At 63.7% G+C, this 11216-nt stretch overlaps 1 protein-coding gene and 3 non-coding genes across 5 annotated transcripts; all 4 read right to left on the bottom strand.

Annotated features, from left to right (window-relative positions):
• Positions 1–1039: 1039 nt before the first annotated feature.
• TBRG4 (transforming growth factor beta regulator 4) lies at positions 1040–10891 on the bottom strand. 2 transcript variants are annotated; one of them, XM_026089802.1, is made up of 11 exons: positions 10708–10890; positions 10039–10539; positions 6888–7205; positions 6106–6277; positions 5222–5379; positions 4583–4693; positions 3538–3682; positions 2950–3192; positions 2413–2524; positions 2169–2283; positions 1040–1215 (listed from the first exon to the last, which is right to left on the bottom strand). In XM_026089802.1, exons 2-11 carry the CDS (start codon positions 10462–10464, stop codon positions 1114–1116), a joined length of 1902 nt encoding a protein of 633 aa, XP_025945587.1. In that variant the 5' UTR covers positions 10465–10539; positions 10708–10890; the 3' UTR covers positions 1040–1113. The 2 variants fall into 2 exon arrangements, with proteins under 2 accessions (XP_025945587.1, XP_025945588.1); XM_026089803.1 differs by lacking the exon at positions 2169–2283 and having other exon boundaries at positions 1086–1215; positions 10708–10891.
• On the bottom strand, positions 2654–2791 carry LOC112977444. Its single transcript, XR_003257499.1, has one exon. It is a non-coding gene; the product is annotated as a small nucleolar RNA SNORA5 (small nucleolar RNA).
• On the bottom strand, positions 3294–3431 carry LOC112977445. Its single transcript, XR_003257500.1, has one exon. It is a non-coding gene; the product is annotated as a small nucleolar RNA SNORA5 (small nucleolar RNA).
• On the bottom strand, positions 6640–6777 carry LOC112977443. Its single transcript, XR_003257498.1, has one exon. It is a non-coding gene; the product is annotated as a small nucleolar RNA SNORA5 (small nucleolar RNA).
• Positions 10892–11216: the final 325 nt, after the last annotated feature.

The following is an 11216-nucleotide window of genomic DNA, read 5'->3' on the forward strand; positions in this document are numbered from 1 at the left end:
GGCGGCGCCGAGGCGGCCCCGTTCCTCCCCCCAATATCGCGGTCGGGGCGGCGCAGGGGGGATGCGGGGAGGTCGGTCCCCCCCCCGCCGGTGTCGCCATGGGAACGGCCCTTCGCCTCCTCTCGTCGCCATGGAGACGGCGAGGAGGATGGGGCCGGTTCCCCGGCAACCCGGGGTGGGGTGTTTGGGGGGGGGGGCGAGGGGGCTGGTGCCCCCCCCTCCCCTCCCCACTGGGCCAGAGAAGGGGGGACGGGTCCCCAATGGACGGGTGGATGGATGGGTGGATGGACGGACAGATAGAAGGGTGGATGGGGGGATGGAGGCATGGACAGATGGTCAGATGCATGGAAGGACAGATGGATGGATGGATGGATGGACAGGCAGATGCATGGAAGGACAGATGGGTGGTTGGACGGGTGGACGGACTGCTAGATGGACAGATGCATGGACAGATGCATGGAAGGACAGATGGGTGGCTGGATGGGTGGATACACTGCTAGATGGACAGATGCATGGAAGGACGGATGGGTGGTTGGACCGGTAGACAGACTGCTAGATGGACAGACCGATGGATGGGAGGACAGATGGACAACTCCTTGGGTGGGGGGGGGGAAGAGGGAAATGCCCCGCAGGCACCAGTCTCCCATGGGACGCTCCATCCCGGCCAAGGACAGGCCGGACCCTGGGACAACCCGTGCCGGCCACGGGCACGGAGGGGTGCCGGCGCCTGCGGATGGGCGCGGAGCGGCGCTGGCACCCGCCCCGGACCCCGGCGCCAGCAACGGCCCCGCCAGGACCCGTGACTCAGCAGAAGGCAGGGCGGCCGCCGCCGACTCAGCACGGCCGCGGCGCCGGGCCCCCGGCCTCCCCCCTCCCTCCGCAGCCGCCGGCGGAGCGAGCGGGAGAACGGCGACGGAGCCGGACCCCGGCCGAAAAGCCGCAGCCGGGGAACGTGAGCGAGACGGGCGCGAGCGGGACTCTCCGGCGGTCGCTTTATTCCAACACGTTCCCGGCACGGGCAGCCCGGCCGGGCCCCCCCGCTTCTTCCTGCTTCTTCCCACCCGGCTCCGGTTCCGGCTCCGGCGCCGCGCGTCCCTCGGCCGAGCCAAGCCGTTAGTTCGCCATCTCTTTGGCCACGGCCTTGTTCAGCTTGTCCTTGAGGTAGGCCGCCCGCTGCCGCTCCGACTTCAAATCCTGGAATTCGTAGTAGGGAACCTGCGGCGGAGGGAAGCGGAGAGCGGTGAGGCAGGGCCGGAGCGGCGCCGCAGCCCCCCGCGCTCCCGAGGCGGGCACCGGATCCGATGAATCCCACCAGCGGTATCCGTGCTGAGGAGGACAAAATGCCTCTGCCGAGCTCCATAAATCCGTGCGTTACAAAGCGGCCCGGCGAGGGCGGCTTCCCCACCGGACAATTCGGGACGGCGTCGCCGAATTCGGCAACGCGAACGAACGCCGGGCCTCTGCCAACGGCACAAAGCGGCACAGGCGGACGCGAGCGCCAGGCAGTGGAGCGTTCCCGCGTCTGCCTGTGGCCCTTCCCGGGAAAGGGGGGACACGGCCGCTCCGGACTGAGCGTGGAGCCGGCCCCGATGGCCGGTTCCCCGCAGCCGGAGACTCGGCAAGCAGAAGGGGCCGATTCGGGGAGGCGACGCTTCCGCGGGAGCCTCGGGGTCTTTTCCCTGCGAAGCCCTGGAAACTCCTAGCGCCAAAAAGGGCGGCGAAAGCCGGAGGGGGAAATATCGGCTCTCCGGTCCGCGGCCGACGGCTCCGGCTGCGTCAGACGCCGGGAGCCGGGACGCCGCTCCTCGGCAGGGCTGCGCTACGAGGGAGCCGACTCGCCGTCTGGGGGGATCCCGCCGCCCACCCCGGCCTCTATATTTAGCCGCCAGGATCCAAGGCTCGAGCTGCAGGAAGCGGCAGTTCCCTCCTCCTCCTCCTCCTCTTCTTCCTCCCGTCTCCCCACCTGAACCCCCCCAGCCAGCGAGCGCGGGGGCCGCCAGGGAGATCACATCAGCGGCTGGGAAAAACAGCGCCGGCCGAGCGCGCTCGGCATCCGCGGCGGGCAGCCCCGGGCCGGCTACCAGAAAGGATCCCAGCGGCTAATCCCAGCGCGGAGAAGGCGGGGAGCAGGGGGAAAGCCGAACCCCCGCTCCCCGCCGGCTACTCACATCCACGACGAGGAAGCCGGCGGCCTGGACGTGGCGCCGGGCCATGACGCAACGGCCCAGCAGCTCCTTGCTCCGGTTGCTGAAGTCGGGGAAGTCCCACTTGAGGAAGGCCACCCTGGAGCGGGGGGACAGCGGAGAGCAGGCCGCGAGGCTCGAGGGGCGGCGCGTTTCGGCCCCCGGCGCCGGACCCTTCGCCGGAGGCGAAAGCTCCCCGGCTCCGCGGCGCGGCCGAGCCCGGACTCACCTCCTGGCGCCCGGCGGCAGCGGCTTCGTCCCTTCGGAGCGGAGCAGATGCGGAGCGGCCAAGGCCTTCAAGGGCAGGGGCTTGTTTTCGCCGTTCACCACCATTTCGGCGTCTGCGCGGGGAGAGGAGCAGAGCGAGGACCCTCGAGGCCTGCTCGGGCGCTACCCGGCACGCGAGGTCCTTCCCGCCCGGCCGTGGGGGGGGGTTCGGGTCCCTTCCCGAACGTCTCCATGGGCGGAACGAGTGTCCGTGGCACGATTTTATCCCCGGGGTCCCACGGGAAGGGACGCGGGGCCCATGGACTACGGAAGTTGCTGTGGCAGCCGGCTGGCCGGTCGCCGCCACGGCGGAGGCGGCGACCGAATTTGACGGGGCTGCGGAATCGGGGACGGAGCGGGGAGGAGCCGGGGACGGGACCCGGCAGCAGCGAGGAGGAGGCGGAAGAGGGAGAGGGGACGAATTCCGGCACCCAGCCCCTTCCGCGGAGCAGAGGGCCTCCCCGCCGAGGTCGCGGCGTGGGGACGGGGTCGCGCTCACCGATCCGCCAGCCGTAGACCGTGGGCACGTCGAAGCGCCCGTTGTCCGTGCTTCCCAGCACCCCGGCCAACATCTCCTTCAGGCCGCTCCGCGGCGGCGCGACCTTCTCCCCGGCTCGGTCCAGAGCGCTCAGCACCTCCGCTGGCAGGAACGGCCCCCGGTAGTCGGGGCTTTCCAGCCTGGCGGCGGCGTTGATGTGCACCAGCTTCAGCCGCGAGTTCTGGGCCTTGAGGGACTGGTCACCTGGCAGGAGAAGAGAAGAAGCGCTAGGGAGGTGGCCCGAAGCGGACAGGAAGGTCCGGCTCTCGTTTCGGGGGCTGGCTGAGCGCGGCCACGTCGGAGCCGCGTGTCCGTGGCACGATTTTATCCCCGGGGTCCCACGGGAAGGGACGCGGGGCCCATGGACTACGGAAGTTGCTGTGGCAGCCGGCTGGCCGGTCGCCGCCACGGCGGAGGCGGCGACCGAATTTGACGGGGCTGCGCAGCCCAAGCGGCTGCCGTTCGGCTAAGAGATGCCAAACACTCCCGTCTCCGCTCCGGGGAAGCGTTCCCAGGTCTGTGTCCCGCCGGCAGAGGCTCCCACCTCACCTCGGATCCGAGCGTGGAAGTGGGGCGCCAGCACTTTCTGCAGGTAGGGCGCCTTGGCCTGCTGCAGCACGCACAGCGACCACACCAGGTCCGTCAGCACCGGGGGCTCCAGGTTGTCCAGGTGGTCCTGGAGCTTCTCGTGGACCTGCGGAGAGGGGAACCGACGGGCTCAGCTGATCCTCCGATCCTCTCCTCCAGGCAGAGCCGGCGCTGGGCAGGGCCGCGCAGGCGGAGGGCCGCCGCTCCCTCTGCCGGGTGCTCGGCCCAACGCCCGCTCCCGCCCAGCGATGATGCGGCTCCTCTCCGGAAAACGCTGGCCTAAATCCGTCCCCGGGGAGATCAAGGGCGACGGCAGGCGTGAGCTCAAGGTCACGTACGCAAGCCGACTCCCTCCTCCGCTTCCCAGATCGGAATCTCCTCCAACCGCAGCCTGATAGGGACAGCGCTTTTCCCAAAAATAGGCCGAGGGAATCTCTCCCTTCGGGTAGGCTGCGGAAGGGAGCCGGTGCGGACTTTGTTCCCCGACCCCGGGACATCGCAAGCGTCAGCGCAGGGGACGGCAAAGCCAGCGGAGGGACGCTGCGGGGACGCCGCGCGCCTTGCAGCATCCCGGCTCCCTGGGGATCGGGAAATCCCAGTAATTTCCACACTTTGCAGCAAGTGCCCAGGCAGGAAGGCAGCGATGCCTGGAATGGCCTCGAGCCTTCTCGGGAGCTTCCCGGAGCCGGGCGAGCAGCACCAGCGCTACCCGGCTCCGGGTTAGGCTAAGCCGGGAGAGTCGCGTGGCTCCGCCAAGCGAGCAGCCGCAGGAGCCCCGGAAGGGATCTTCAGTCCGGCCCGAGCTCTGGGCTACCCGTTTCCATCTCCAATTCCGGAGGTCCAGTTTCTCCAATTTCCAATTTCTCCAATTTCTCTCCAATTCCGTGAGCTCCATCGCTCACGTTTGCGGGGGGGATACGTGCTAGGAGGAGACCTGCGGCCTCTCCGCTGGCTCTGCAGAGGGAGGGAGGAAAGCTTCCAAGGAGAGGAAGAGGAGGAAGGTTACCATGCTGAAGAAGTCCTCGCTTCCGCTGGGCTGGAAGTTCAGGCGGGCGAAAGAGAGGATGATACTGCACAGGTGAAGGACCGACAACTCCTTGGCGTTGTCCAGGGCGTACTGGAAGGCAGAAGGGGCAAAAGCAGAGGTTTGGATCTCTCCCAAACGAGCGCAGGCAGGAAAAGATGGAAAATGCCGCTCAAGGCCACGTCCACCCCACGGCAGGACGGGAAGACACAAGCAAAAGATCCTCTTGCGCCTCCCTGGGATTTTATCCCGGCACGAGGGAAAGGTGCGAGTGGATGCAGAGCTCCGTAACATTCCCGCTTGTCCGGTACGGACACAAAAGCGCAGGCGTATAAAACCGGGTTGGGGCTGGGAAGAGGCTGTGGATGAGGCTCCCTCCCCATCTCGGGGGAGGCCGAGAAGACAGCCGAAAGCGGCCAAAAATCAGCAGGTTCCGACTGTTGGTTTTAGCGAAGCCTGAACAGCGAACGCTGTCAAGCCCAACTACAGCCGCCGGGTAGGGAGAACAGTGACGACGGGACAACCGCCGTCTCCGGAGAGGGGGGAAACCGCCAAGCGTGTCCTGGGAACCGCGGGACATCGGAACCGGCTCCCGTGGCGCCTCCTCCCGCCCCTCCTCACCTGCGCGATGGCCTCAAAGAGCGGCAGGTTGAGCCACTTGAGGAGGGCGAAGGACCTGATGCAGCGCGTCACCTCGAGGGGCGTCATGGTGGGCACGTGGGGCTGCAGGTCGGTGGCTATCTTCTGGAAGACCTGGGGCTGGTGGAAATTCAGTTTTCCTTAAAGGGGCAAAAGAAAGCGGCGGCCACTTACAAGGAGCTGGTACGGGCGGAAAGGCGGCGGCACGAGGGAGAGCGCGAAGCCGTTCGCGGGGAGCGGAGGAGGTTTGGAGGCAAGGCGTCGGCTTGGCTCCATCCTTTCTGGTCAGATCTAACCAGACCAGGTCTCTGCTGGGTCCTGCCTCACCCACCAGCTCCGAGTCCTAGTGCCAGCGGCAGATTTTATCTCCGGAAGCACGATACCACCCCGTTACCCTTTCCGAGCTGAAGCTCCTGCAGTATTTTCTCTCTGAGAGAGGCATCCAGAGTGGATTTGGAGGCCAAGGCCTGGAGAATCCACCACTTTCCTTGAAACTCATTCCAGATTAATCAACTTAAGAGCAAGTCAGCTAATAACGTCAACAAGAGAAGCATCGGCTCCCTCCAAGGCCAGGTCTAGCGGGGTTATTCCTTTATTTTTAGAGCACAGCTAACCCACAAACGCCCCCGTGGTCATCAGAAGGGTCGTTCCCACTCTTGGAAGTCAGACAACGCGTTGAACCTCTAAACCGTGCAGAAGGGCTCTTGCTCGGCTCTACCGGTGGGGAAAGGGAGGCGGAAGCCTGCGCCGCGCAGGTGGGAAAACCCCTCTGCCGCGCGGAGTCTGGCAGGGGCCGGGGATACAGAGGTTTAGGGTCCGAGAGACGCGGTCAGCGAAGCAGTTCACAACGGAGCCGAGCCACTTACCGTAGGCAAAGATCAGGTCCATCAAAACGTTGAGGCCGAGCTCCGAGTGTTTCTGAATCAGGTGGTACGACAAGGCCCGGAGCAGCGGTACGGAGCGTCGGTTCTGGTACGCTAAAGCCAGCGTTATTTTCCGGATCTCGTCAGGGTTGAATTGTTCGGCAAGTTCCAGAGCCTGCCAAGAAATGGTTTTGAGCAGAGGTTGGGAAGGGAAAGCACAGCTTGCGTCATCCCCAAGGATGTGCCAGCTGGGCTCTTCCAAGATTACCGGGACCAGACTGGATGCGGCCAGTGTTTAGCTCACGGGAAGGCTGAAGAGCTCGGAGATGAGAGCAACAGCTCGCGGCAAGGGAGAACGGAGGGAAGCAGAACCACATTCCCGTCAACGGGACGTGGCCTGGGTCTCACCCCTGCCGGTCCTGCCATTCTCCGGCCGGCGGGACAGAGGAGCGGCACCCGCTGCCGGGTCGTTATCCCGCCGTAACTTCCGCTTCGCTGGCAGGACGCTACCCAACGCCTTTTGGCCTCGTCACTCGCTAGTGTCCGTAGCGTTTATTTATCCCCAAGGTCGAGGCAGAGAGACAGTGGGGCCCATGAGCTACAGGCGTCGCTGTGGCAGCTGTTTGGCCGGTCCCCAGCACAGGGCAGCCGGGGACCGAATTTGACGCAGCTGCGGCGAAGCCACCCCAAGGTGCCTGCAGCAGTTCCCTTCCCAAAGGACATTTCCCTCATCAAGGACAAGATTTGGGGCAGCCGCCTCACGCCGGGGGAGCCCAAGCCCATACCTTGTCCTCCAGGCGGTCCATCAGCGCCGGCGAGACGTGCCCGATCTTGGCCATCAGGATCACCACGGTTTTGGTGCCCTCGAGCTCCGTCCAACGCAGCTCCAGCTTCTTGATGACTTCGTTGAGCAGCTTGCTGTCCTTCCCCTGCTTGAGGGCCAGGAACTCCGCCAGGGAGGCGAGCTGCCGGAGGCTGAGGCGCCTGAGCCGCCAGAGCACCTCGTGCTCCACCGACTGCATCTCCTTTCCGCTGCTGTCCATCCCTAGGGAGTACAGGCTCTTTAAGAGGTTCACCAGGGTGTTATTCCACACCTGAGAAATCTGGGCAGCAAAGAGAAACACGGGAAAGACGTCGATCAGAGAGAGTTACGGCGAGCCGGTACTCAAGCGCGCCAACCGCCCCACCGTCGGCCGCGACAAAACGCCAGGCGACGCTCCACCTCCGCAGGGAGGCGAGAGAACCGCCCGGCGTCGAACGGGAAGCGGGTCCTTCTCGGCCGCGGGACGGTGAGCTCTCTCCCACCGCGCTGCGCCGGCAGGCGTAAACCGCGCGGCCAGGTACCGCAGACGCAAAGCCCCAGCGCTCCGGCACCGCGTGCCTTTGTCACGAACCGAAGCCGGGCGCCCGAGTAACGTCAAGACCGCAGGGCTGCCGGCTGCCAGCGGCGCGACTAAGCCCGGACGGGGAATTACGCGTCGTTTATAAGCTCCCTCTGCCCTCAACCGCTCGACGCAGCAGAGAAGGAAGCTATGCGGATTTGCTAGCGGCCGGGTAAAACGTTTAAGTAGACTTTACCCTTCTCCGGAGGCGTATACACCGAAACGTTTCCACGGCGCGGCTGGGATGTGACACCGGTGACGAGTGAAACAAGGAGCAGTGGGACAGAGGGATAACTCAGGGCAAGAAACTTGAGGAGCTCCGAGGCCCACAACTCCTCGTGAAGGAGATGCGTTTCGGAGCGGTTCTTGTCAGGGCTAGAGCACAGGGCTCCCAGAGGCAGAGCGGGAGGCTCGTCTGACTCCACGCAGAAGCACGAGGAGCAGATACTTCCACCTCAGCCGGTCACCTGGGCTCTACTTGGTCATCGAGGACACGATTCACCTCGTCCTGAGGTCACCATCTTATGGAGGTCAGGCAAACACACCCTAAGAAGCACCTGTTTCTTCCCAAGGTCTCCGAAAGGAAGCCTGTGTCAGGCGCGAATCCCACTGCCCCAGGACTTGACCAGTCCCGCTTCCACACACGCTGCCCAGCCGCCATCTGCTGCTTTCCCACTAGCTGCCCTCATCCGAGATGGAGCTACGGATGCCTCACTTCTCCAAGAGCGATCGGTCTTCAAGCTTTCACCTCTTTCGGTGTCAGTCAACGCCCTGTTACCTCACCACGAGGCCACCAGCCTCTCCATTCCCAGACCAGGCTTCCCCACCCCATGCGTGTTCTGCTGCTGCTTTGCGATGCTGAAGTCAAAGGACGCACGAGGCCTTCTCCGAAAAGAAGGTCAAGGAGAAAACGACTCTTGTGCCTCCAGATCTAGCCCGTGTTCACACGCAAGACCCAGTGAAAGGTTTCCCAGAGGCTGAGCAGCGTTTTTGCAGCTCAGCTCAGCGATTAGGTTATTCTCACCAGATCCCAAATGCAGCTAAACGGAAATTCCAGTCCGAAAGCTCTGCTAATTTCCACGATAACCAACTAGATCCGTAGGAAAACATCAATTCTGAAAGCTCCCTCCCCAGCGCTGTTCAGAAAACATTGCCGGAACAGCCCCCTCCAGACAGGGCACAGCACCTATCAGACAGGACACGGCCTGGCTGCAGTATTACCGAACGGTTTAAGAACAAGAATTGCGTTTCAAACCGACAGCGCAGAAGGCAACGCGAGGGCTCGCAGCGCTCGGAGCAGGACGTACCACGTGCGGGCAAAAGAAGGCCTTAATTTTCCGGCCTGCCAAAACTCCAGCCTTTCTACCAGCACGGCAAATTCCTCCAACGATGCTCAGGCACGGTTCGGCGCCGCGGGGAACCACCGCTCGCACGAGAACGGCCCGAGCTCCCTGAGGGCGCTCCGCCGAAGGCTCCTTGAGCCGAAAACCGCACGCCAGAAGGCGGCGGGTAAAACGAGCGGAGCTCGCGCTTTGCCCAAGGTCGCCCAGAAGGTCGCTGCCAGAACCGCAACCAGATTCCCCCCCCTTTACTGATCCCCCCCCGTCGTCTTCACGCATTCGCTGAGACCACGCTTCCCCCCAGCCGACAGCTCGTTAGCGCCTCAGGCTCATTAGGAACCCTTCATTTGAGGTCACGCTCATTTGGCGTCTCCGGCTTGTCACGCAAGGACACCGCGAGCTGATGGATTCGGTTTCGCGTTAGCGGCTGCAGAACGCCGTCGTCCCCAGAGCTCAGTCGGGGAGACCCGGGGCCCACGAACCGCGGGTGTTTCGGGACCAACCAGAGGACGGCACCGAATCCGACGGGGCCGCTAAGGTCTGAAATAAGGGGAGCGTAAGGTACCACGCGAAGGGCGCTGGTTTCCTTCGGATGCTCCACCTTACAAGGAGGCTTCTCCCGGAGCTAAGCGCCGGCGCGGGGAATTACAGTGAATTCGCCAGGAGGCGCAGGCACCGGCAGCTCTTGAGGACGACTTAAGTCCTTAACTTAAGTCCCTCAAGCTGTCGGGCCGCAGGGCTACGACCCGTCTTTGCCGCAAACCGCTGACAAGGCAGCGGCTGAATTTTATCGAGAAAACTGAAAACGGACGGAGGAAGGAGAGAGGCAGCGCTTAACAGGGATCATCTCCTGCCTCTGGCCGCTGACGTCCCTCGATGTCCCTGGATGTCCCTGGCCACTATAGCAATTTCTGCAGCGAGAAATGAAGTATTTTTATCCCGCTGTGTTTTGTCCCTGGCACAAAAAGCATTGCTTTCCAAAAAGAATTAGGCTCTCGGGTCGTTTTCCCCTTTTCCTGGTCCCCTTAACTCTCCCTCAGAAGGCAAAAGCACAAATCCTAAACACGCAACTCACCTGACAGATGCCCAGCAAGGGATCCCGGGAGAGCCGCCGCTCTACACAGCCAAGCTAGTTCCGTACGCAGGAGCGCAGTCAGCATCCCAAATCACGGTTTTCCCCCCCCAAAACGCCTCCGTCACACGAGGGGACTTACCTGAGAATCGGTGACGACAACGAGCTGCTGGAAGCGTTCGTCTTGCAAAATGCTCTGGGTCTCCAGGTTTTTTTCCGCCGCAAGGCGGGAAAGTTGAATAATTACTAGCGAGGCTTCGTTGCTGTTTAGAGACTGGAGTTCGTTCAGCTGGAGGAGTTCTTGAGGACTAGCAGCTGTTTCAAGGAGCTCGCTGATGACTCTGTGCTCCGGATTTCTGGCGTCTTCCACCCGCTCTTTGACCGAGAATCCGTCTGCCCAGCGGGAGGGACTTGAAGCATGAAAGGGAGCGGAAGGCGCTGGCGGGAGAGCTCTTGCTATCGCTGTCTTAGCGGCTGACGCGAGCGGAGAGGCCGGGGCTGCCGAGGGAGCGGAGACGAAGGCACCGAAGTGCCGCCAGCAGCAGCGCCGCACTAGTCGGGCCGCCATCGCGCGGCTACGGCTGCGGGGGAAGAAGGACGGAGGCTGTAACGGACCGGAGGTCAGCGCCGCATTTCGGAAACGCTGCGAAAGCAAAATAAACGCTTTAGAGAAAGGAGCGCTTAGTTAAAAAGGGGGAGGCAGCAGGCTTCTAGGGACAGTTATCAGAAAAGGCATTTGATTCGAATCGGTAAAAAAGGCTTTCTGAAGATCAACAAAACACGGAAAGAGGGCGCAGGAAGTCTTCCTCACGGGAACGGCTTTAGCAGAGGTTAAGCGCTCCTCTGGCTTCAGACCAGCCCAGGGGCTGCAGACTCTGGCACGGCTTCCCAAAGGCCCCACAAAGAAACCACGGTCCAAGAAGCGGCAGCGAGCGCCGGGGCTGGCGCAGGGCTCTCCTTCGCCCCAGGCTCCTGCTCTCCAGTCTCTGGCCTCACTCTGACTTAGCCTGGTGTCCCCCCCCCCCAGGACCCCTCACCTGATCTGTTCCCCCTCAGGGCCTCACCTGGGCTGGCCCAGGTCCCTCTAAGGCCTCGCCAGGCCAGGCCTTGTCCCCCCCACCAGGGTCTCACTAGGGTCAACCCCCTTCAGGGCCTCACCTGGCCTGGCCCAGTGCCCCCCCCGGGCTGTCTCCCCTCGGAGCTTGGCCTGATCCGGCCTTGTCCCCCCCCCAGGGCCTCCCTTGATCTGTCCCAGCCCCCCCCAAGGCCTCATCTGAGCCGTCCCCACTCTGAGCCTGGCTTGGCCTGGCCTGGGCCCCC

The sequence above is a fragment of the Apteryx rowi genome, unplaced genomic scaffold, assembly GCF_003343035.1.
Source record: "Apteryx rowi isolate R43461 unplaced genomic scaffold, aptRow1 scaffold_83, whole genome shotgun sequence".
Taxonomy (NCBI): domain Eukaryota; kingdom Metazoa; phylum Chordata; class Aves; order Apterygiformes; family Apterygidae; genus Apteryx; species Apteryx rowi.

What these genes read in the sequence shown, in the direction of transcription:
- TBRG4 (XM_026089802.1), bottom strand. Translation starts at nt 10,464, where the DNA reads ATGGCGGCCCGACTAGTGCGGCGCTGCTGCTGGCGGCACTTCGGTGCC. An exon ending in GCGAGGACTTCTTCAGCATG is followed by an intron (nt 3,683 to 4,582) that starts GTAACCTTCCTC and finishes CCCTCTCCGCAG; the next exon opens with GTCCACGAGAAGCTCCAGGA. An exon ending in CTTCCACGCTCGGATCCGAG is followed by an intron (nt 3,193 to 3,537) that starts GTGAGGTGGGAG and finishes TTCTCCTGCCAG; the next exon opens with GTGACCAGTCCCTCAAGGCC.